Below are 24893 nucleotides of genomic sequence, written 5' to 3' on the forward strand. Positions count from 1 at the left end.
TTCTTAATTAATCTTGGTTTCAGTATAATCATTTTGAGATTAACTTTGTTTGGATGAGGTACATTGAAGGGGAAACAACCTTCTGACCCCATAGGTGAAGCAACTGGGGAAAAAGAGATACCTAGCCTGGAGTAATCAGCCAAAGTGACACCTAAGTAACAGCTGCCAACTGTCACATGGTAAATAAGCACCCTGACTTTCACAATAAGACAAAAATCAAGCTAATCCCATTTCAAAACAAGGCCAAAACAACAGGGCTGGCTCCAGGCACCAACTAAGGAAGCAGGTGCCTGGGGCAGCCAATTCAAAGGGGCGGCACATCCGGGGTCTTCGGCAGCAATTCAGTGGCAGGTCCCTCAGTCCCTTCTCTTCCTCTTTGAGCTGCCACTGAAGTGCAACAGAAGAGGAAGAGAGGGACTGAAGGACCCCCCACTGAACTGCTGCTGAAGAATGCAGCTGAGCGATTGAGCTGCCACTGATTGCCCCCTTTCCCCTCCCTTTTTGTTTTGGGCCACTAGGGGCGGCAGAAAACCTGGAACCGGCCCTGCAAAACAAGCCAATCCCGAAGAACTCTAACACACTATGTGACTAGATCCCCCTGGCATGCAGTCTGGGATTGTGGTGGGCCCACTGTGCACCCCGACTCTTCCCCCTGCCCCGTGCCCCTGCTTGCCAGGAGCTGATAAAAAACACGCTACAAGCCAAAAACTAGCCAACAAGCAACTCACAAGCCAATTAAGCCAAAAACAAACCTAATTTCTGTTTGTTTGTTTTTCCATGGTTTTGGCATGATTGCTAAGTAAGTCTCAACCAGACATGGCTACAGTTAGTAGGGGCATGGGGAAAGCTAATCACCCACAAGGAATGATAGGATTAGGGATGGCTGGTAACAGGGCACATGAAACTTGTCTCTGTTCTAACTCCTGCTTTGTTCCTTTTTTAAAGGCAGCGAGAGAAAGGAAGGACAGGGATAGAGACATGCTTTTTGTTATAAAATTCTGCATCCACAGTTTATGAAACACAGTCCTACCTCAGGGGCTACGAAGTTGGCTGTGTAGCAAGGTGTCATGAGCAGTCCATTCTCTGCTCTCAGCTGTTTGGCAAATCCAAAGTCACAGATCCTGATGGAATCTGGGTTTCCTGACTCATCCATGTAGAGAATGTTACTAGGCTTCAGATCTCGATGCACAACCTTAATGGGAAACAAATAAAAAATAAATAACATGGGCATGATTACATAGCTTGCAGGCTTGGTTACCATCATTATACATTTTTCCTGATGGTGAAGTGTGTGTGTATGGGGGCAAAACAGTTCCTGCCTTGAAAGAGTGGGCCTTTGAAGAATGTCACTCTTTTTTTTTTCTTTTAAATAAGTGAATTGATGGCATGGATACAGAATTGCACTTCTGTTAAAATCAGAAATAAAAATACAAATTGCATCCTCTGCTGATATATAAGAGGCAGATGTTCCAGTGGAAAGGCATCTCTTTTGTGGGTTAGCAGAAGGGATTACTATACAAATAAAATACATCCCTCTAAAAGTATAGGAAGCTCTTTGAATCTGAATGTTTTAATCCTTCAGTTAAAAAAGAGAGAAGACTGCCAAAGACAGAAACCGTGGACTCATTTGAGTGTGAGGCTCTTTCTCTGGCTGCTCTTACCATGAGTGGCTCTCAACTGAAGGGAGACATTTTCATTTCCCTTCAATTCCCTTCCTAAAAATCCTTTGTGCAGTGTGTATTTCACTAGAAGTGGCTGAATTTCAATGGTGGGCAAATAAATGATATAAACTGTATCAGCCATGCAAAACTCATGAAAATGTATCAGCCTTGGTACAAAATGAACTCATCCTGCTCATGATGATGATAATGGAAAACGTACTTTAGAGGCCCATCCCAAATGTTGCATGCCGCCGGCAAATGGAAAGGAGAGTACTTCAAATTGCTATCTGTAGGGGGCTTGAATTTCAAAAGTTGTGCTATTAATCAGCTCTCAAAACCCTGCCCTATCAGATGTTCAAATCAGCATATAAGCTTAAAAAACGGGAATTTGTTTATGCACCTATATGTGATGTGAATGTCCGAGGGCTAGGATTTTGATATTTTATTGAAGAGCTCATATTTGCCCACATGGTTCTTGGATACTACAATGATGATTGTGATATGAATAAATAATGCCCACATAGATTTGAAAATGAGAATCTTTGGCATTGCATAAATAAGGTATTTGGCCTGGAGAATGGCACGAGTGGCTTCAATCCCATTTCACAAACTGGACAAATCATTTTTAAATATAATTATTAAATATTAAAACAATTAACCCTTTCCAAATTTCTTTGCACCTTTGAATGTTCATTTTGTGCAACCCCCCTATTTAATATTTATTTCCTGAGAAGCAACATCAAAGCTACTTTTCTAAGGGTCAGCTTTTATTAAGGTTGAATGGAGAACAGAGGTAATCATACTTACTCCTTGGGAATGCAGATAGTCCACCGTCTTGGTAATGGTGCAAAGGACAGCACTAGCTTCTCGTTCTGAGAAACACTTCTGTCGAAGGATTCGGTCTAATAGCTCTCCTCCTCGCATTAACTCCATCACCAGGTACACATACTTCCCATCATCATACACCTAGAAGAGCAGAGGAAGCAATCATACATCACCATTCCATTAGTCTAGCAAGTAATGATCACTCTGCAATATCTTGCCATGTTATTGCAAGATACTGCAAGAAGAAAACAGAGCTAATATAGGAGAAGTGGATTTTATACTCCTTGTATTTAACAACAACATAAAAGTGAACTATTTACAAAAAGGGTTAATTACAGTAACTCCTCACTTAACATCGTCCTGGTTAATGTTATTACATCACTGATCTATTAGAGAATATACTCATTTAAAGTTGCGCAGTGTTCACTTATAACATTGTCTGGCCACCGCCTCCTAGTATAGTACTTTGTCCACTGCTTGCGGGATTCTCTGGAAAAGCAGCCCATTGCAGCTAGCAGGTGGGGACTTGGAACCAGGGTGGACCAGCAGCCTCCCTAACAGCTCCCCTCCTCCTGCCCCAGCATCTTCCACCCACCCGCAGGTCCCACAGATGCGCGCTTCCCCACACTCCTTGCCCACAACAATCATCTGTTCTGCAGTGTTCAGGAGGCTCTGGGAGGGAGATGGGAGGAGCGAGGACATGATGTGCAGCCTCCCCACTCCTTCCCCCAGCGCCGCCTCCTCCCTCCCCGGGTCTCCCACCCACCGTGATCAGCTGTTTTGCAGTGCGCAGAAGGTTCTGGGGGGAGGAGCAAGGACACGGTGTGCTCGGGGTGGGAGGGTGGAAAGAGGTAGGGTAGGGGTGAAGCAGGGACAGGGCCTTGGAGGAAAGGGTGGAGTGGGGGCAGGCCTGGGGCAGAGCTGGGGGTTGAGAACCCCCTGGCACTTTGGAAAGAACAGCAAGAGGAGCAGCTGGACGATCCATCTTTCACCCTCTGACTCCACCACCTCAACCAAGCTTCATAATCATCATTGCTGAGTTTAAAACTTATACTGTATATGTATATAATGTCTATTGTCTGGGAAAAAAATTCCCCTGGAACCTAAGCCCCCCACATTTACATTAATTCTTATGGGAAGATTGGATTCACTACAGCTTTAAGTGAAACAAAGTTAATTTTTCAAGAACATAACTATGTTAAGTGAGGAGTTACTGTACTTTCTTCTCATCTCTGAAGCAACTATTGATCGAACCTTGAGCTGCACAGAAACCCAGTTTTCATAATTTGCTATCAAGTCTGCAAAATATTAACAAACGAAGCTGCAGAAGCAGAACCTCCAAATGCAGCCTGAAATCTCTTCTGGCATTAGCCCAAACTTCCTCACACTTATTTGCTCTCTTCCATTTCTACAGAGTAGCACTTGCCATTTTAAATATCAATGTTTCCCTTTGTCTTAGAAGCAGCCAAACAAATTGCATTATGATTAGTCAGTACTTACTTTTTGCAAGATCATATAACATGTGCTTTGCTATTTGGGTGAATAAGTTGTTTGCATCAGCTTTTTGTCCAAACTGGAATATGGTGATTTTAATTTCATACCCCTTTGCTACACTGGACAGTTGTATGGACGAGAATATCCAGCATTATAATAATCAACGCTAAACCATTTTGGAGGAGATACAAAGCTTCATGCTGCCAGTTTTAAGGCAATCTCTGACTATTAGGGATTAGAATGAGACCTTAATGGGGACCACATATGCTGAGAGGTTTCTTGAACTTTCCTCTAAAACATCTGGTGCTGGCCACTGTTGGAGACAGGATACTGGACCAAATGAACATAAGTCTGATCCAGTATGGCAGTTCCTGTGTGCCTGTGTGTACAGACTATGGATAATGTCTCTGTGTTTCTGTTTATTGAAACAAACACACACACACACACACACAACACACACCACTACACTCTAAGTGCTGGCAATGGTAGACTATTGTCCAAATCAATTGACTAGAAATTATAATGTGAGTATTAAATACAGATATGTCTGTAGGCCTGACTTGATATGCATAACTTGCCTCATTTCTTAGTGGACATCATTGGGAAGGTAAATGGAAGGTTAAATTGTAAATAGGGGCTTAACAAACAGTATGCTGGAGTCAAAATGTCTGTGCTGGCAAAGATTAGCAGGAGCACCTGGATGCTAGGGACATGCTGGAATGTAAAGATCAGTTTCTACATGGACAGAGCATACTGTACAGGGATTGGTTCCTGAAAACTTACCAAGCCAACCATGAAGCATATGGTACAATGTATGGTTATGAACACATGTTATTAAAAATGTATATAAGATAAAGTTTTGCTGTGTAACGTTGGATGTGTGGTACACCCTACATGCACCCCTCTATGCTTGAGACTGATCAACTCAGCATAGCTTTGATGTATACCAAATAAAGGAACCTGAATGATGAGACTGGAGTCGAACTGAGTTCTTGGGGAACGAATGGAAGAGGTATCGGGAAAACTGCAATAACTTCCACACACATTCTCCTAATATTCAGTTGGATACCCACCTGCAAAGTGCCAGCATTCTAGAAGCATTAACATTCTGTGCTTGGATAGAATTCTACTGTATTGTATTCTATTTAGGTTCTTATACCATGCTCATCACTGTAATCCCTGAGTGCCTAGAATCTCGCGTTAGGTCATTCCCAATTCCTGTAGCTCTTGCATAGATACGCACTAGGCTGTGCCTGTGTTCCTTAACGTTCCCCAATTCTTGGAATGGGAGAAGAAGTTGGGAAATAGAAAATGTAATATTTGATTTTTTGAAGTTTTGGAAGTCCAGATGATCACTTTTCTACAGCTTTCCATCTTCCACTGGAATCAAGGGCTCTCTGCTTTGTAAATACAATACTCCAGGAGCTCCAACACAAATGAGCTCACAGAGGTGTGTTTTCTTTAAGGGAGTGAACAGATCAGTAGTCTCCCACCCAAGAGCACACCACAACCCAGAAGCAGGCTTCCTCTTTTTCCTTTACTGCCATTTATGAGACAGTTAGCACTGTTAGGCCTCATCTATACTAGCGGATTTTAGCAAGAATGTTTTCCAATAGGGCTGCCAGCAGGTGGATTCCTAGTGTTGACAAGACTCCGACAGCTTACAACATTTCTACACCATGTTGACTAAAGCTGCTCAGAGAAAGGAGATAAAAACACTGTAAGTCATTTCGGCTCTAGGGCTTTGGCGGGTGCTCCCTTTGGTGTAGCTGAGGTGGGGCGTTAGCACTGATGAGAAGTCTTTGCTGAAGTTCGGTAGCATAGAGAAGACCTTAGAGATGTTGCCTTTCATATTAAAGGTTAAAATAGCTCTCTTCTTCTTGTCTTTTCTGGTTGCTCACATGTCAGTTAAAGGCTTCCTGGCACTCAGGAAAAAACAGGGGAAGCCCTACTGGCCTAGTTAACAATCCTCCTCTCAATAACAAGTACCTGAGGCTGTATGTCAACAGTTACTGACCAGGAAAAAGCCATTCCAGTTATCTACAGAACCCTCGTTATTAGTGTTCGACAATCTACTTCAAAAAGAAGATTGAAAGATTTTGGTTATGAAAAGTCTTTTAAAATCAAATTAATTTTTATTCTATCCAGCCTTATGGGTCGTTTCAAATATGCTTTTAGCTAAAGTTGACCAAACACTATTTGTTGAATGCATGGTCTGATAATCTTGCTATTTTTGTGTCCAATAATTTTTCAACTAAATTTTTTTCTAGGATTCAAATGGCTCTCACTTTAAAATTAAAATGACTGGACATTAAAACAGGAGAGTTTCTCAGTAACAGAGCAGGTAAGCTTGATATTAAAAGGAGAAGAACGGTTTAAAGCTGAAGTCCTCATAGACTACTCACATCTTTCAGAGTAATGATGTTTGGATGCTGCCCATATCTCAAGAGAATCTCAATTTCTTCAGAGGGGTCTCGTTTGCTCTTATCAATTATCTAGAATAAAGGAAACACAGACCAGTAAGATACAGGCTGACAGCACCCATCACCAAGCACAACGTTTAATTTAAATGTATTAACATTTAATATTCTTCTGGTAATCATTGTTCTAGGACAGGACAGCCAAAGTACTGTGATATCAAGGACCACAATGGCAATCTGCCAGAAAGCAGATGGCGCAACACCCAGCCTCCCTTTTTATGCCTGTAACTTTGTGACCACAACTGTGATTACAAAGGGTGTAATTTGAACATTAGCTTCTTGAATAGTGCCATAAAAAATAAACGCAGGCAGCCATAACACTGGCTTGTATTTGCATCCTCCTCGGTAGATAAATAGGAATTGCTTGTCAGATATATTTTTTCATTGCTGATTGACCTAGAAAGACATTCACAGGCATAAAGGAGGTATAGCAGACTTAAGCTGCAACCTGTTGTATTCATTATTCTCTGTGGGCCACACTAGGCCAAACTGTGGTCACCTCCATTCTAGGAAGAAAACATCAACTGCTTGGTACATCATCATTTTCTGTATTCAACGCATACATATATCTATTGCACTGTACAGGGGCATAAACAGTTTGACTAAATTCTAGTCTGTAGACAGCAGGCCTAAGGAAAACATTACACCTGCTGCTTCAAAGCCACCCCTGCAAATAGAGCCTGCTGCTAGGATGTCATTTATTTCTCATCGACATTTCTACCTGCTACAATTGGGATGTCAGTCAAAAAGGCTTGGTCACTTGCCCAGCTGAGTGCATTGCTTTCACTGCTGGTTGTTAAATGGTTCTTCATTTCTTATATGTAAATGATAAACGAAAGTAATTACAAAACAACTAGAGGAAATTAGCCTTACCCTGGAGTCTCAGCTGTAACTCCAGAACTAAAGTCATAAGATCCATTCCACTATATAAGCCCAATTTTCCAAAAAATTTCTGGCCAGGAAAAACTCCAGCCAAAAGATGAGACACTTGCCCCTCTCTCTGGGAAGTTCTGGGGGCACAACTAGATAAACTTTTGGATAATAGGGCTCTGAAAAAATAAATGTGACATTTTCACAAACTTGTAACTCAATAACTTTAGGCTCTTAAGGCTTTAGACTTCAAATACGTGTAGTTCTCTATGAGAACTAGCACAATGGTATAGATTTAACACAATTTCATCCACAACTAAAAACTCTTAAAAGCACTGACTTTCTTAACATTGATACTTATTAGTGCACATCAGTTGTGGCACACATTTGCATTTATTGTGAAGATCAGCAGTTGCGGGTATACATTTGAGGACAGATCAGTGATTTGATTACATGTCAACAATTGGTTCACACATTTTAAGTATATATCAACTGTCGGAGTGTGGGCCAGCAGTTCTGCACATGTGAGTAAATGCTGAGAAAAAGAAATTCCAAAAACAGGTGGAAGGAAAAAATCCTACTAGCAACTTCTCCTTAGAATAGTGTTATTCATCTAGCTTAGGGGAACCTAGACAATGCTCAGAAAGACAGTGGATATTTTCACTGAATGAATTTACACATAGGACCCCTGAGTCTTAAAATGTCCCAGTCAATCAGTAACTGTTTCATATAAAAAAGTATCCAAGGGCAGGTCCTCAGCTAGTGTAAGTCAATCTAGTTCCTTTGCAGTCAGTGGAGCTACATGAATTTACACCAGCTAAGGATCTGGTCCCCTGGTATGTAGTCAGTAGAATGAGAGATGCCTTAACACGTTCTTAATTTGTTTTCATTACACACATTTCTATGAAAGAAAACTTCATGCAGTGCATACGTTATAAAGCACCTCAGACTAAATCAGAAATACAAAAAATATATAGTGTCTATCGAAATTCTATTTATCTTATTTCAAGAGAAGAGAGAACACAAATACACTTTAAAAATCTCAGTCACTGATCAAATACTCAGACAACTAACACTCAGCTATGAGCTACTCTGCAAACCATTTAATAATGAATAAGTATTCACGATGCTTTTAATCTGCAAAGTGCTCTACACACACAATTAATCCTCATAATATTTATCGCCTACAGTTGTTATCTCACAAATGGAGGTAGATGGGTTAAATAAATGACTTGTCCAAGGCCACAAAACACACCATCAGAGCTGGGAACAGAACTCCTCTATTCCTGACTCCCAGGCCCATGGGCAGTCCACTAGGATATGCTAGAACAGATTGTCACTGTGATGATCCCTCTTTTCAACACCGTCACAGTGATTTGCAGCTGAACTGTGACTGAAGGGAGACAGCTGCATCACAAGTGGCAGAAATCTTTCTCCAATTCAGACTGACTGCAGCATATGGAATTTTTATAGTCTTATGCTGCAGTGGCCACAGGGGCAAAGTTGTCATTTTGCCTGCCTAAATTCCTCCTCCACTTTCTTTTTCGCTTCCGCTACAAAATTGTTGTGATGTACTGGTAGACAGCAGCCAGGTTCCAGCCCAGAGGTGGAGGCATTTCAGCAAAGGATAAAGTGATTCAGAATATGGCTGGAAGAAAAGTTGAATATTCACAAACAGATCTTCAAAAAAGCTCTGAGTTTTGGATGCTGAGTTCTTTTGAAAATCTAGCCATAGGCGTCATCACTGGTGGGTGCAAAGAACAAATCTTACCTTGTTCAAGTACCCGCTTGAAATACCAAAATGAGGCACTGCTCACAGTAGATTATACAGATATTCCAAATACAATCAAGCAAGATTCTGATGAGCTACCCAGATTTAGTGGTGGGGAGATGCCCTAGAGGGCATGGCTCTCCCTTGGTGAGGCTCAGATGCCATTTGAAGTAGATTGTGCATATCTTTCTAATATGATTGACATTCTCCTTTCTTGCATGCTTTGATCAGCCGTGAAACAGTTAACAAGCTAGAAACTGGCTTCTGTCATCACACTGGGGTCAATGCTTTTTCCTCTTACTCACACTTCAGACTTTAAGCCAATCTCTAATTATTAGACATTATGATGAGAACTATTGTCTCCCCCCTGCGTATGTAGAGGGTCTAACACTTCTCTGAATCATCCTGTGCTGGCCACTGCTGGAGCCAGCATACTGGAGCAGACCGGTCAGAGTTCTGACTCTGAGCCAGTGTGCAATTCCTGTGTTTCTATCTTCCATGTTAACACCCCATTTATTTGAGAGGGGGAACCTCTCACTTTGCAAAGCTATTGTTTCAGGCTATGTGCTCCAAACAAGGAGTGCTGCATTGGCTACACTGGTTCCATAAAGGCTATGGATTTCTTTCCTAAAAAGAAAGCTTAAATTCTGGGAAGATGAAGAGCACTAAGTATTACTACTATTATTACATAGTTAAGTAGTTTGATTTCCTGTAGATTTCCAGACTATTGAGCTTTGAATAAATTTGTTGACTTTTCAGATAGGCAGCCAAACTTCTGAATGATGACTGGCACCCAAGTCAATCTGCTAACCTTCTGAGGGCTTGTCTGTATGAGGGGTTTAGTCTGCAGCATGCATCATGCAAGCTGCACTAATATTGTAAACATGGGATAGCATGCCCTCTTTCAGTGCCAATCATTGTGTACACATAGTCGCAGCTTGCAGCATATTAAGGGCATGCCATTCTTGAAGGGTATTCCATGGTCCTTTCTTCGCTGCTGAGTATGCATTCTGGGATTTTTCTCCCTGCACGTTGTGGCATGCAAAGAGGAAGCCAGACAAATTCCAGTTAGAGGATACCAAGCAGATGATAGTGGAGGGCTGATTCCTCCAGAAAAGTTAGTTAAGTTTGAAAGAAGAGTCCCGAGTTCATGATATATGTGGTGTTTGTGTCATGTACATAAGAGTTTTCAAACCAGATTAATTTGACTTAATGCAGTTTAACCCCCCCATCCAGTGTAGACATGTCCTTAGACTTTCCCTCTGCTAACATAGACCAACCCTCACCCGGATCATTTTGCATTTCCTTTGAGACCATATTTCTTGTGCAATGAGTCTGATCTTTCTCCATCCTCCCCATATAAGGACCCACAAGCCCTTTCCACTCTTTGTGTGCAAGGGATGAACTTTTTTCTCTAAGCCTTAATTGTGACTTTCACTCAAGTAAACACACACAAACACACACAGGCATGAGCACATACACTAGTGTTAAAGTAAGAGACTTCTATTGTCTGTTTCCAGTGCTGAGGTTTGGAATAATGCAAAAATGTGCCTCTATTGATATTTTTCTCTGTGTTTTTGTGGTGAACAACACTAACCCAGAAAGCTATCACAACGTATCAGTAGTTCAGCTGAGAACATACTAAAAGCTCTGTGGTGCTTTTGCAAATCAGAGCTAAAAAAAGCAGAAGGGTTAACTATTGTACTTTAGAAATTTAAGAAAGTGAGCCATACAGCCATTCTAAATAGATTTTTCTCCATGTGCCAAACACCCAGGGGTTGCTGAAAAGCTCATCTATCTTAATTCTGAATGAAGCATTTCCTGAGCAGAACGGGTTCAGTGCAGATTGGTATATGGTGTTTCTTACTCTTTGACTAATACAACCTTCATGTATTTTACTGACTAGCTGAAGACAGGTATATTTCCTTCCAGGAGGAATTTAGGGCATAAACCTCACGACATTTTAAAACAGAGGAGGCCCCAACTAGAAAATAATACTGAACTCTTTTACCTTATCTAGGTTAGGAAGCAAGGGCAAGTATGAAACAAACATTATCTCAATCCTAATTAACAATGTGCCCCAATCTTATAAGTCTTCTGCATGTAGAACATGCATGGGCTTGTTAGTCCGTACTTGTCACATAGGAATTCTATGCATGGAGGGCTTGCAAGATCAGAACTATACATTCTAGAGAAAAAAAAAATGGTAGCCAGTTCTGCCACTCTTACTTCTTGAGACAGGTCTAACGAAACGTTTCTGGAGGTGGCACTGTGATTTAACCCCAGCTGTGCCATTACCATGGCAAGACTCTTTCAAATGCAGACATTCAATGGGAAAACTGGCATTTGCACAGAGATGTACCAGATTCCGAGGGAGCACTACACGTGTATTATATAGCACTGAAATTGTTAAACATTAGAGCTTGGAAGGAGGGACCATAAATAATTCCCTTTGATTAGCATCAGGGAAAAGATGCCAGCTGTGCAGAGAAAGCATAGGGAAGGAGAATATTCACATTGTCACTGCTTAAAGCTGCTTTATCTTGTATAATGTGCTTTGAAGTATTCTTAAGAAGCCTGTTGTGGTGGATGGGTTAACCACATTTAACAGAGTTGTATGTCACTGTATCATATTATATGATTTATAAGTGCTTTAAATGGGGGAATAAAAAGGAAAATGAATTCCATGGGTTTGAACACACTATTTATACCTCACATCTATGGCACATTTCATGTTCACATCACCCTGATCAAATGGTTCCTTTAACTATAGATAGGATAAACATCACTTTTGAAGAAAAGAGGCGTAAGAGCATGTGCAGAGATTTTAAACTGGCTGGTTCATCTGTAATATTAAATTCAAAGAGAAGTGACACAAAGATAGAACTTTGCTGCAGGTTTCCATTTCAATCATCTTTCGTTCAAAAATAAGTCCTATTTATGTCAAGCATTTGTTTCAGTTTGGTTCCTTTTGATTTCAAGTTACTCAGGCTGGATGAAAATCACTTCAGAAGGGCTAACGTTTAAAAGGACATGGTATAATTTTACATTTAAGATGTCTCAGAGGAGAACTAGTCCAAGTCTAATGGTTTCTGGGGGGACAATTTGCTCTGCTGTTAGGTTTGATCAGTTTCAGGGGTTCACCCACCTCATGGTTAAACCTTTCAGAAAAATAGTGGAATGAATATTTTTAAAAACAGATTTAATTAGCAGTAAAAAAAAATGCTCATCAGAACAATCTGTGTGGGTGGAGTGTAAAGCTTCCACAACTTGCTGACTCAGTGTTTACAACTTTAGCCTGTAATGATAGCCCTGACTTAGCACTGGTTTGGTGCTTTCTCTTTTCCAAGCAACGTACAAATATAAACTAATTCAGCCACAGAGCCTCGCCTTGTGCAGTAGGAAAGGACATTTTATAGAGAGACCCCCTAGAAGCTGGGAGGTTCAGTGGAGAGGGCTCTGGAATGGGAGTCAGGAGACCGGGGCTCCATTGTCTGTTCCACCATGGTCTTACTCTGTGACCACATTACCTCTCTTAGGTTCAGTTTCCCCATCTGTAGAATAGGGATAATAATACTTACCATCCTTTATAAAGCTCTACGGATGCTATGTAAGAGCCAACTGTTTTTGATACAAGGAGAAAATTCTTAAAGTAGCATAGAATCCAAACACATGAAACAAAATACTTCCTGGTCTCAAAGAAAAAACAGAACTGCTAAAGACCAAATTCCATCCAAAATATTCAGGTACTTGGCAGGTCAGCTGGGAAAAGAGAGAGATGATCTATTAAATTGTAGGAAAACTACTATCTGTTATTTCCTCTCTCAAAAAGGGTCCAGTTTACATTGAAAATTTTATCCTCTCCACACTGCACACTGCTAGCCAATATCATCTATGATCCAGGATGCTTTGCATTTATGCTAAATTGTGTAACTGGATTCCCAGAAAGCTTTGTACCCATGCTAAGCTCTATTGTGGAAATCAACTAATAATTAAACTGTTCTAACATTTATTCTTTGTATGTGAAAAATCGGTCAGAAATAATATGCATATTCTGTTAAGGAGTTTTATATATGCATTGTGTGTTGGGCACCATTAGTACAAAATAGTTAATGTCTTTATAGTCTAATGCAATTTCTACTCTTCAGTCTAGTAACCCTTGGAATGTTACTGTGTATGTTTGGTGCAGAAAGTCTTTGTGCTTTGAAAAACAAGTATGAAACTAGATAAGGCAACAAGAGTAAAGTGCATTTTCTGTCGTAAACAAGTGCACTATAAACATAAGTCAAATGAAGTTCGTACTTTTGGACAGACACAGATAAAAGATGTAAGATGAGATTGCTGCAAGCCTGTTTCCTGAGTTGGTAAAGTATGAACGAACCTTTCTGTGTTGATTTCTCTATGTTTAATAAACTGATTGAGCTGAATTATCTGACATCTTCTTAATCAATAACCAAAACAGAACCCTAATGCCATCAAATGAAGTCATGGGCAACACACATATATTTATATACTCCTCCAGTGGTCCACTAACACTAAATGGGGCCTGGATCCAATACATCCAAAGAGTCACCAGCAAACCAAAGGGCTCATTGAAACTAATAAACCTTCCCCTTACAAAACAGCTCATGGCATTCCTGTTTCCCTGCCCTGCCAGTACTGTGTCCTACTCCCAAGTGCTCATGGTGAACTCCAGGTCTTACTGGTAGTGCTCCCGTAAGCCCTTGGATCCAAACTGTATTGTCCACAGATCCCTTATCCACTCAGGTCCATTGATCCTGCCTCACTTTACTTTTGCCTTCTCAGAGGACAGTCTTCATTTCCAAGCCTATAGTAACTGGCAGAAATCTGTGTGTGTACTCAGATTAAAAATTAGGAGAATGAGAATGATTGAATTTTTGCAGCTGTTTTCCTGTGAGTAGAACACAAATCTCCCAAAATGAGGACGCATGTAAATTATACTGTATGTGTTACCACATGAAATTGTGGTAAAATTGTTCATTATGGCCCCAATTCAGCATGAACCTTAATCACCTTGCTGAATCAGGACCTATATGTAGGGCCGGCCCACAACATTTTGGCACCTGAGGAGGGGAGCTCAAATGATGCCCCCATGCCTCCTTGCTTGGGCCAAAACTTTGAAAGGTCTCAGGTCTACCTTCTTCCTGTTCTACTCTCTCACGGTACTGCTCTGCTACCTACCCCAATAAAGGAAAACTAACAACTTAAAATGTCTTGTTCAAAAATTTTAAGTAACACTTAACTTTCAAACACCTGAACAGCAAATGTAACTTTTCTTGTCTGCATAGTAAACACTCGCATATATGTGTTTGAATAACCAAAGTGGTGCATTCTGTGCCTTCCTGGTTGCAAAGATTTGAACTGCTTCCTGAAGGTCCACAGTCTGGGCCAGCTCATGCTCTGCTGAGATGGTTGTAAGGCCGACCAGCCTCTCCTGCGTCAGTGTGGAGCACAGATGTGTTTTTATTAACTTCAACTTGAAGCAATGGGCTTAAACTGCAGCAAGGGAGATTTAGGTTGGACATTAGGAAAAAGTTCCTAACTGTCAGGGTAGTTAAACACTGGAATAGATTGCCTAGGGAAGTTGTGGAATCTCCATCTCTGGAGATATTTAAGAGTAGGTTAGATAAATGTCTATTAGGGATGGTCTAGACAGTATTTGGTCCTGCCATTAGGGCAGGGGACTGGACTCGATGACCTCTCGAGGTCCCTTCCAGTCCTAGAGTCTATGAATCTATGAAGAAGCTGCATTCTCCACTGGCAACTGTTACAGGAAGTGTTAGAAGTATGCGTGAAGCAACAAAAACATTTGGAAAGAGGGTGGTCATCTTATCTGTGCACATATATTCCAGAACAGCCCTTGGAGTTGATCCTGCAGGAATGTATCTTGAAAGGGCTTTCAGTTCATCACCTAAATCCCTCACATCAATATTGCACGTCATCATGTGTCAACACTGTCTCTAGTGCCCTGCATTGCTGGTGTAGATCTTCTTCAGGTATAGTGAGAAGTTTTGGAATATCATATAACATCCCAAACTCTTTCCACCTATATAATGCTCTCTTATGGCATGCCAGATTTCTAGCCAGATTTTTCCAGTCTTTTGTTCCTGTAGAACTTAACATGGCTGGAACATTAGACTGGAAGAGTTTCCAACAAAAACAGTATGCAGCCTTCTGGGTTTTTGAGTACATAAGCCATGGCTTCTCCACTTTGTCACCACTGGGGATTTCACACCAGTAATGCGTTGGATGGAAACTTCTATTTTCATTGTCTTTGGGGAACATGAAGTTTTTCACTTGCTCTGGCCCATGCAGTACAAGGAAGTTCCTCAGGCTACTGCTCAAGTGGGTGCACAGTCCTGGATCATCTAGACGTAAGGAACTAAACTCAGCAGCAGCTATTTCTTGCACCGCCACCACTGTCTTCTCTGATCTACACTTTTCTTCAGGAATGAGCACGGTTACATCCATTTGAGAAGGAGATATGGATGCTGCAGTAGCTGCCAGGTCACCTGCACTCTGACTAAATGGAATATCAGGCATCTCCTCACCACTCACATCCTCACTGGGGCTCGAAGGCTCACTGTGAACATTTCTGTCTATGTATCTCAGGAGAGCTCCTTCCTGCTTAGATAGAAAAGCTACCTTTGCTTGCTTTCTTTTTCTGAATGCTGCCCCAGAGGGGCGTTTTCTTCTTTCACTCATGACTGCTGTTCTGTGCCAGCTATAGTGGCTCTCAACACTCAGCTGAAGGGGACAAATAAGCAGGCTGGTGGCAGGGCCTGAGTGAGGGAAGATATCAGCATCTTAAGGGCCTAGCTGGCTCCTACTACTTCAGTTGACTGCCTGTTCTCCTCAAGTGGGTTCAGGGAAGCAGCAGAAAACAGAAAGCTCCCTGAGAATCTGGTGTTAATCAGTCTAGGCTCCTGGGAGTGCTAGAGAGGTACATAAGGCTCCTCCTCTTCTCTCTCCCTGCAGCTCCTGCTGCTTTCTGTTATTCCCGCTCACCTTCTCTCTTGCCTGCCTATTATGACTCTTGTGCCCTCCTTCCTCCAGCACAGCACTCCAACATCTCTGTGCATCTAGAGCAGAGAGAATACATATTAGCAGCAGCAGGCACAATTTTCTACACTCTGGGCCCTAGTGGCACCCCACCCCCACAGTCTGGCACCAGAGGCGGCCACCTCAGTTCACCTCATGGTAAGGCCAGCCCTGCCTATATGTATGTTTTGGCTCTTAAGACTTGTTAAAAGAGGATAATTAGAAAAAAGGTATTAAAATATTCCCACAGATCAGAAGGCAGATCCTCATAAGCCCTTCCTGTCCCATTTCCATCCCTTTGCTTTTGCTGCTATTTTTACCTCTATAAATGTTCTATCTATGATATTTGTAAAGCACCAGTCACTGTTGTACTTAGGTATTCCCATCTCATCCTCTGCACACAAATTTTAGTGATTAAGCATTTCCACACCTTCCCTTTTGCAGAATACCACATGAGCAGCTTCTTGCAAAGTAGACCTCATGTGCAAAACCACAATACTCCACAAGGGGCAAGAAACTCAAGGAGTTTATCCAAATCTGTTCTGAAACCTGTGTTTATTGAATGACATCATGCTCAGTAACTCCTCGCTTAACATTGTAGTTCTGTTCCAGAAAAATGCGACTTTAAGCGAAACGATGTTAAGTGAATCCAATTTCCCCATAAGAATGAATGTAAAGAGGGGTTGGGCGGGTTAGGTTCTAGGGAAATTTTTTCACCAGACAAAAGACTATTTTGTGTGTGTGTGTATATACACACACATACACACAGTATAAGTTTTAAACAAACAATTGAATACTGTACACAGCAATGATGATTGTGAAGCTTGGTAGAGGTGGAGGAGTCAGAGGGTGGGATATTTCCCAGGAAATGCCTTGGTGCTGAATGATGAACTAGCACTTGGCTGAGCCCTCACGGGTTAACACATTGTTGTTAATGTAGCTGCACATTCTACAAGGCAGCACAAATGGAGGGCGGGGAGACAGCATGGCAGACAGAGACACATACCGTGTGTGTGTGTGTGTGTGTGTGTGTGAGAGTGAGTGAGTGAGAGAGAGAGAGATGTGCATTGCCCCTTTAAGAATGCTGACCCCACTCTAAGTATATTGCCTTTTTAAGTAGATCAGCAAGTTGAGACAGTAGCTGCTGCTAGCAAGCTCCCGTCCTGAGCCCTGTCGTGTGTCCCACCCCTGCTCTGTGGAGATGGAGTAAGCGGGGGGTAGAAGTAGAGGGGAGGGGGATACCCTGACATTAGCATTAGCACCCCCTTCCCCCCACCCTCACCCCCACACAGCAAGCAGGAGGCTCTCAGGAGCAGCTCCAAGGCAGAGGGCAGGAGCAGCACATGGCAGTGCGGGGAGGGACAGCTGAACTGCCCAGCAAATCAATAGCCTGCTGGGCAGCTGCTGCACAGGGAACTTAGGGGCGTGGGGAGCTGACGAGGAGGCTGCTGATCCACCCTGGTTCCAAGCCCCCACCAGCCAGCTGCAATGGGCTGCTCTTCCTGCAAGCAGTGGACAAAGCTGGCGGCTGCCAAACAACGTTATAAGGGAGCATTGCACAACTTTAAACAGGCATGTTCTCTAATTGATCAGCAACAAACAATGAAGCAACGTTAACCGGGATGATTTTAAGTGAGGAGTTACTGTACTCTACTGATGCTGTTGCCATGCTACCAGCCTGAGCATCCTTTGACTGATAAGTAGCTTTTACTGAACTGTTAGGCCTACAGGATTTTTAGTGTCTCTGAGAAGAATGACAATGGAAGTACTGATTCCCCACCCACCCCCCGCCTATTTTATGGGGTCAGAAAAGGCCATGTTTCTGATGCCTTCATTTTACTGGGCTACTTTTTGCATCATTTGATCATCAATGATAAATTAAACCTGTTCTTGTCTGACGGTGACGCTACCAACTAACTGCTCTCACCATCCAACTTTTCCCCCAAACTTTTCCTTAGCTTCAAGCCTTTGCCTCTTGTCCTGTCCTCCTCAGTGGCTGAATATTTGCCACCTATCATTTCTATCACCTGGAAGATATTTATAGATTTTGATCATGTCCCCCTGGACGCTTGTCTTTCCCAGATTGTATACATTCTAGCTTCCCCAAGCTCTCCTGATATAGCATGCCTTGCAGTCCTTGTTTAATATCTATTGTTCATTCTTAGTATTTTCTTTGGCATGTCTGTATTCCTCTTTAAAATATGGGGACTAGAACTGCATAAATTATTCTAGATATGGTCACACTGGGGCTATGTAGAGCAGCACTAATACCTTATTAATTAGTTAATGATCTGTGATAAACCCTATGTAATATAGTACTATAACAGAATCTGCTTGCAGAAGTATGTGTGTGTATGTGCGAGAGAGAGAATGGGAAATTTATTATTCTGTTTTCCTGTTTAAACAAAAGTGCTTTCTCATAATCATAATGAAGGATGGAGACGACAAACTTATGTTAAGTTGCTCTTTGCTATAAATGTTCAAATCTTCATACTTTCCTCCTGAGAAATATCTGGCATCTGATCATTTTCACTGCATTATAGACTGATGACGGGGGTTGGGAGAGCTGGGGTAAAAGCCTAGGGGAGAGTGGGTCCATTCTAAAGATTTTAGGCAAAATATTTCCTCTTCATAAGTATTTTTGTAAGTAAACTCTGGAAGGGTGCAGTTAACACCCAGAGATAGGGAGATTACATTGGAGACTAGGAAATCATTCCAACCCTCTCTCCAGCTGAATTTAAACATGGGGCTCTTGGGAACCCCTGGCAGCACCTAAACTTGTTCTTGATGCCAACTCTCCCCAGTAGTGTGGGGTCCTATACTACACTGCCCTGGGATGGAAATACAGAGCCAAATCTCAAGATCCTTACTCAGTCCTCATTTACACTCCCCCACCCCCTCCGCCCAATAAAGTCAATGGAGTTTGCATGACAAAGGACAGTAAAATCTGAACCTCAGAATTTGGCCTATACATGTCCATCCCATTCCCTCCCTTGTTACCTAATCAGGTTTAACACTGAGCATTATTTTTGTTACTGCTTGGCTCAAGGAGGAACATAACCCATTTAATACTATGTTTGCTAGATTTGTTCAATTTACTGTGAAACCTGTTTCACTGTTAAATAAAAAACAGTTTCTTAAAATTGCCCTGATCTTGCAAACTAAGCACACAGATGGACCCTGGATCCCATCCAGAGCCCTGCTGAAATCAGGGGGGCTATATGTGGGCACTTGCTTCTAGGAGCTGGCAAGAGTGGGGCCAAAGGATACAACAAACCTGAAATTTTCCATTGAAATTCTCATTACACTTCCTAGTGGGCAATTTATTTATTCCATGCCTACAAGTGTGGTGGGTGCCTTGCGGACAGATACACATAAACATGGTCTCTCCCCTGAAGAGTTTACAATCTGCTTCATTTCAGACAGATGACTTCCATTTTCAGAGAGAGCGAGCAGCCAGGCAAAGCAGTCCAATAATACAGACACCTCAACAATCTATCAGACTAGAGGACCTTAGGGCAGAATTTTTCCCTTTTTTTGCTTCAATAAACAAGGACATACAAATGCCTGTTTCCTTAAAAGAACACCACACAAATGCATCAGCCTGCTAGACAGTGCTGGAAGGCTAAATTTATCTTGGTAGTTATTCAGTACTTTCTGCACTTAATAATAAACTCCTGATATAGCTGCAGGTTATGAGGAGAATATTGTGCAATGAGCTACATTTTATTGAGTACTCTCTAGCCTTCAGACTAATATGCTTTCATGTCTACTTAGGTCAAGCATCTGAAAACCAGCAAATTACAACTGTGAGCATTAATGGAAAGGAGAAGAGAAGGAAAGGTTAATTCTGATATATACCACTTGGGCTTTCTTTGTTAGACCACTTCACTCAGTGTGATTAGCACACGAATACATGTATTTTGGGGGACTGATTAGACAGGGCCCTGCAATAATAGCCCATCACTATGATAGGTTATCAACTTCTCCCTGTTGATGGCTTGTAGACACTGCCTTTCCATTTGTACTTGTAGACACTGCTTCTCCATTTGTTTTGTATCTGTACAGCTTACGTAAAATGCACCTTTCTCCCAAATCAGCCTATATCAAAACATATGGGGGGGATGCATCCAGAGAATGCTTACTAATTATCAGCATTATAAGCTAAAAGTAAATGTCATTTTATCCTAGAGAGGGGCTCATGCTGTAAAATTTTTCTCTATATCAAAAATTTGACCCTGCTCAGAGCTGGGGAGTGTTTGGAGCCAGGTTGTTGGCTTGGCACATTACAGAGATAGGATAAAGTCATTACATTCAGATGCAGTTTCCAGATCCAACTTCCTCAAGGTGCTAGGGTGTTCAGGTCTTGGGTGTTCATTTGTGCCCATCTGTACTTTATGCTTTTTTGGCCAGATTCTCTCCCATGATCCAGTCACTCTGGCTGGCTCCAGTAGTAAGAAGGGGTCAGAAAGCCATCAGATCTTACCAGCTGGAGATTCCTTCAGCATGGGAGAGTCCACAGCTGGCATGGAGTTAACATAGCTGGCTCCTGTACTATCCATATCTGCAGCCTCTGGTGAAGGTGGCATGTTTGGGGCAGATGGGATCATGGCTGGAACACTACTCTGCTTTGGCCATTCTCTACTAGAGTAACAGCCCCTGTGGGCTAGAAACAACTCATGTAGTTTAGACAGTGCCTCGAATCAGAGAGAGGGTAGCCAGCTCCTCTGCACTCTCACTTCAACTCTGGTCAGTGGAACATGGACACGTCTCAGAATCTAGCCCCATATCTTCACTGCTATTTACATATAGGGATCAAGCTGAAATCAGCAACAGTATTTAAACAAAGAAAACTTTTCTCCTAGAGTGCCTCAAGTCTCTGGAATGTTTTACAGTGTCTGATTTGCTAGCTCCCTTGTTGTAGCAAAGCTGTTGTCTTTCTTCTCTGAAACAAAGCTCTCGATCTGTTATGGGGATTTCATATCAATTGTTTTTTTCTTTAGTACAATATCCTCCTCAGACACACACATACTCGCTGAAGTGTTTTCTTTTTACTTAAGTGACTTAGTTTCTCTTAATACTGAGATAACTTAAATAGATTGACCTGATTTTCATTTACTCTTTGACACCACTGGTACAATACAGCAATATAATCCTTGCAAACGTGCTTGACAAAACCAATCCCCTTTGCTGTTTAAAATCCCAAGACATCTGCTATACCTGCCTTGGTAAACACGTCAATATTTGAAGGCTCTGAACCAGAGCAGAGATCTGTAAAATGATCATTTTTCCAACTCCTTTCCTTGTGTCTGTGTCTTCCCAGGGATCTCAGAGAAGTGAGTGACATTACCTGTATTTATATTGCAAAACTGCACACCAAACAATAAACCTCTAGCAACCATTTTAGTTTAATTCTTTGTAACTTGGAAGTGAGGTAGAAAAAAGACCCAGGGGAAAAATTTCAAAAAGCATGTAACGCTCATTTTATAAGTGAATTAGGCAACCAGGAGCTTTTGGCTTGCCTACATGAACATTTAGTTTGTGGCAAGCAGGGGTGTAATCTACCTTACACACACCTGCCCACACAGTCAATGCCCATGTGGACCCTGCTGATGTGCACTGAGAGTTTGTCAGTGTGCTCTGAGCTACCCTGTTTTGAAACGGGAGTGGATTGCACTTTAGGGAATTCTTAGTGCACAGCAGCAGGGTGCACAGGGACAGCTAATGCACAGCAGAGTCACATGCCCAGCTTTGCCAGTACAAGACCTACGTCTAATTGTAATTCAGTTAATACTCTAGAATTGTGTCATGTAGACGCACGTCATTTTAATGTGCACAAACTAAAGTTAGTACATAACAACCCACCTGCATAGACAAACCCAGCTCACCTAAGTGACTTAGGTCCCTAATACCTATGTAAAGCCAATGAGAATTAGGTGCCTAAACGGCTTAGGTGCTTTAAAAAAAATCCCTCTAGGCTCCTCTTTGTATCTTTAGGTGCCTAAATACCTTTAACTATGTCCCCAGCTATTGGCATGATGTGGACAGAGAAGGCAGATGAACAATAGTGGGGAAGAAAAAGGGGAGAAAATGCTATACATTTTAAGAAACATACTGTTTCTGGATTAGGAAGGGGTTCCTTTTATTGGGTGGATTTTCTGGCTGCAGTACTCTGACTCAGTTTATGGAGAATCTATCTTCCTACACAGAAATAGTGAATAAGTCCCAACAGGGACTGTGCAGAATGGTGTGTAGTCCCCTCTGGGCAATTGGCAGAGATTATTCACTCAGTGACATATTCATATCTTCCTGCAGTGATTTCCACAAAGTCATGTTCCTTAGCTCCTTTGCTGCTGGCCCCACTGTCCTGTGGGGGAATAGTCTCTTAAGTGCTAACACTGGGCCAGAGAAAGCGTGAGAATGATTCTCTAGCCTGGTGGTTGGGGCACTCACTGGGGTTTCCAATCTTCTGGCTCCAAGGACCATTTAATTATTTATACAAACTGGAACTGCTTCAACAGGAGTGAGGGCCTACCCCAGAACATCCTGAAAGTCAACACACTCTCTTCAGAGGGAGTAGACTCAAGTTCAAATTCCTGCTCCACATCAGGCAGAGGAGAGAACTGAACCTGATTTTCCTATGTCTCAGGTGAGTACCCTAACCACTGGGCTACTATAAGGGGGACATGGCCATCACCTTCTTTGGCCTTTTTGTGTGAGTTAGGGGTGCTCTGTGCACACCTCCCATTGGGTGGGGGAAACGCCTAATTTGAGGAACCCATTGTGGCTTGGGCATCTGATAGACTCCAAGCACCTAGATTAAGGTGGCTGTGTGTATGCTCACTGGCAGAAACTAGGTCCCTAGGGGACTTTAACAATGGAAATTTAGTTGCCAAAGAACTTCAGGCACCTACAGAGTTAAGTGGCAGCTGACCAGGGGTTTTGAGGATCTTAGTAGTACCTAAAGGCATCTAGCTCTTTGAGCTTTGTTTTCATGCTTACTCCAAAGATATCTAAATATTTAACACTAAGAAAATATTAAATACATTTTTGGTTCAAAACATGTTTCTGTGCAGGCACAGATGTAATTTCATTAAAGTAAAATTATTCCTACTACAACCCAATACCATCTGTTGACAAGAACAGTGGACACTGAAAAATTGTAACTTCTCCATTCACTTTAAATGGAAAATCTCACAAGTTCACACAGAAGCCCCGCTCCTTTTCAGCTTGTGATTGTGTACTTAATCAACTGCTAACTCAACAAGGACATCAACAAACTCAATTATCATGAAACTCTCATCTCCCTATCCCTCCTGCAAAAACACAATTTATAACAAAACTAAGTTTCAAATTCATTTTGAAACTTACAAAAGGAAAACATTCAGAGGACAGGTAATTTGCTAAAGTCACTCATATACTGCAAGTTCATCAAACATACTCAACTACATACCACAATTTGATTTCAAGTACATATCCACCTTTACCTTATGTTAATTTATGCACAAGCTTCCACTAGATAATACAGGATCATTGGGCCTGATTCTACTACTCTAAGTCACATTGACTCAGATCTCTCTGGAAATAGTCCCATTGATTTCAGCTTCTAATCACGACCATGCATTATCCCCTTTTCTTTTTGAAAGAAAATGCCATTGTCTACTTCTCTGACACATGAGCTTTTTTGTTAGTATCTATTTTTCTTCTGGAAGCTAAACATGTTTAATGTTTGGAACTTTCCTTCCAAAGACAAACCCTCCAGACCATGAGCCAGTCCTGTGGGTTTCATCTTCTGCTCTCTCTAATACCTGCGTATTCTTTATTTAATACAGGCAACAGATGCTGCAACTTAATACTCCAGCTGTGACCTTACCAAAGAATTATACAGAGTGACCATTATTTCCTATTAGAAAATAATCTCCTTTTTATACACCCTTGCAACTTGCTGGCTTTCTTTGCTGCAGCTGTGCACTGTGACATTATTTTCACAGTATTACTCTACCAAGTGTAAAGTCCTTTGCTTTTTCTTTCATGTCTAACTGAAGTCTATTTAATTAGTATTTTGATTCTCTGTTGGATCTCTCCATTGGTCTCCTTTGTGCATTTGTAGTGTGTCTGAATGCCAAGGAGACAGAAGGGGCAAGGAATCTGATTAATCATAGGTGCCTGTGATAGTGCAGCATATTTCTTTTCCCAAACATCTCTAATTATACTAAAGAAGTGTCATAGTTTAATACACCACAGAGAATGAGAAACAAAGGTAGTTTGCATTTATAAGGAGTATACTTCACAACGTTTTTTTCTTCATTTGGGGGCTATTTCAATTTAGACCCTGTTCAAATCTATTATGTAGGTAGCAGGGAGAGTGGCTGAAATGATTAACAATAATCTAAACCTGACTGAATTGATATTCGGTATGAGAATGAAAGGTCCTTTCCTTCTGCAACTTCATTTGCTGAGGTTAAATCAGAAGTATGAACCTTGAAGCTCAATACCTAATCCTTCTGAAAAACAGGTGAGTCAGTGGCCAGATTGATGCCCAATGTAATGGAGCAGCCTTGGCCATATATTTGCATCTGCCAGGATGATTTCTTACCTTCACCGCAAACTCTGCTTCTGTTACTTTATGCACACATCTCTTGCAAACTGAATAGGAGCCAACACCTATGTCCTCCTTGATCTCATATCCATCTGTAAAATGAATATTGTTCCCATGTAACTGCTGTAGAG

At 41.7% G+C, this 24893-nt stretch overlaps 1 protein-coding gene across 1 annotated transcript in view; it reads right to left on the minus strand.

Annotated features, from left to right (window-relative positions):
- RPS6KA2 (ribosomal protein S6 kinase A2) overlaps positions 1-24893 on the minus strand; it is a 449145-nt gene that overhangs the window by 19208 nt on the left and 405044 nt on the right. Inside the window, 4 exon segments of the mRNA XM_030556734.1 lie at positions 1031-1192; positions 2469-2627; positions 6386-6475; positions 24760-24885. Coding sequence (XP_030412594.1) covers positions 1031-1192; positions 2469-2627; positions 6386-6475; positions 24760-24885 — 537 coding nt within the window.

Source organism: Gopherus evgoodei, chromosome 3 (genome assembly GCF_007399415.2).
Source record: "Gopherus evgoodei ecotype Sinaloan lineage chromosome 3, rGopEvg1_v1.p, whole genome shotgun sequence".
NCBI classification, from domain to species: domain Eukaryota; kingdom Metazoa; phylum Chordata; order Testudines; family Testudinidae; genus Gopherus; species Gopherus evgoodei.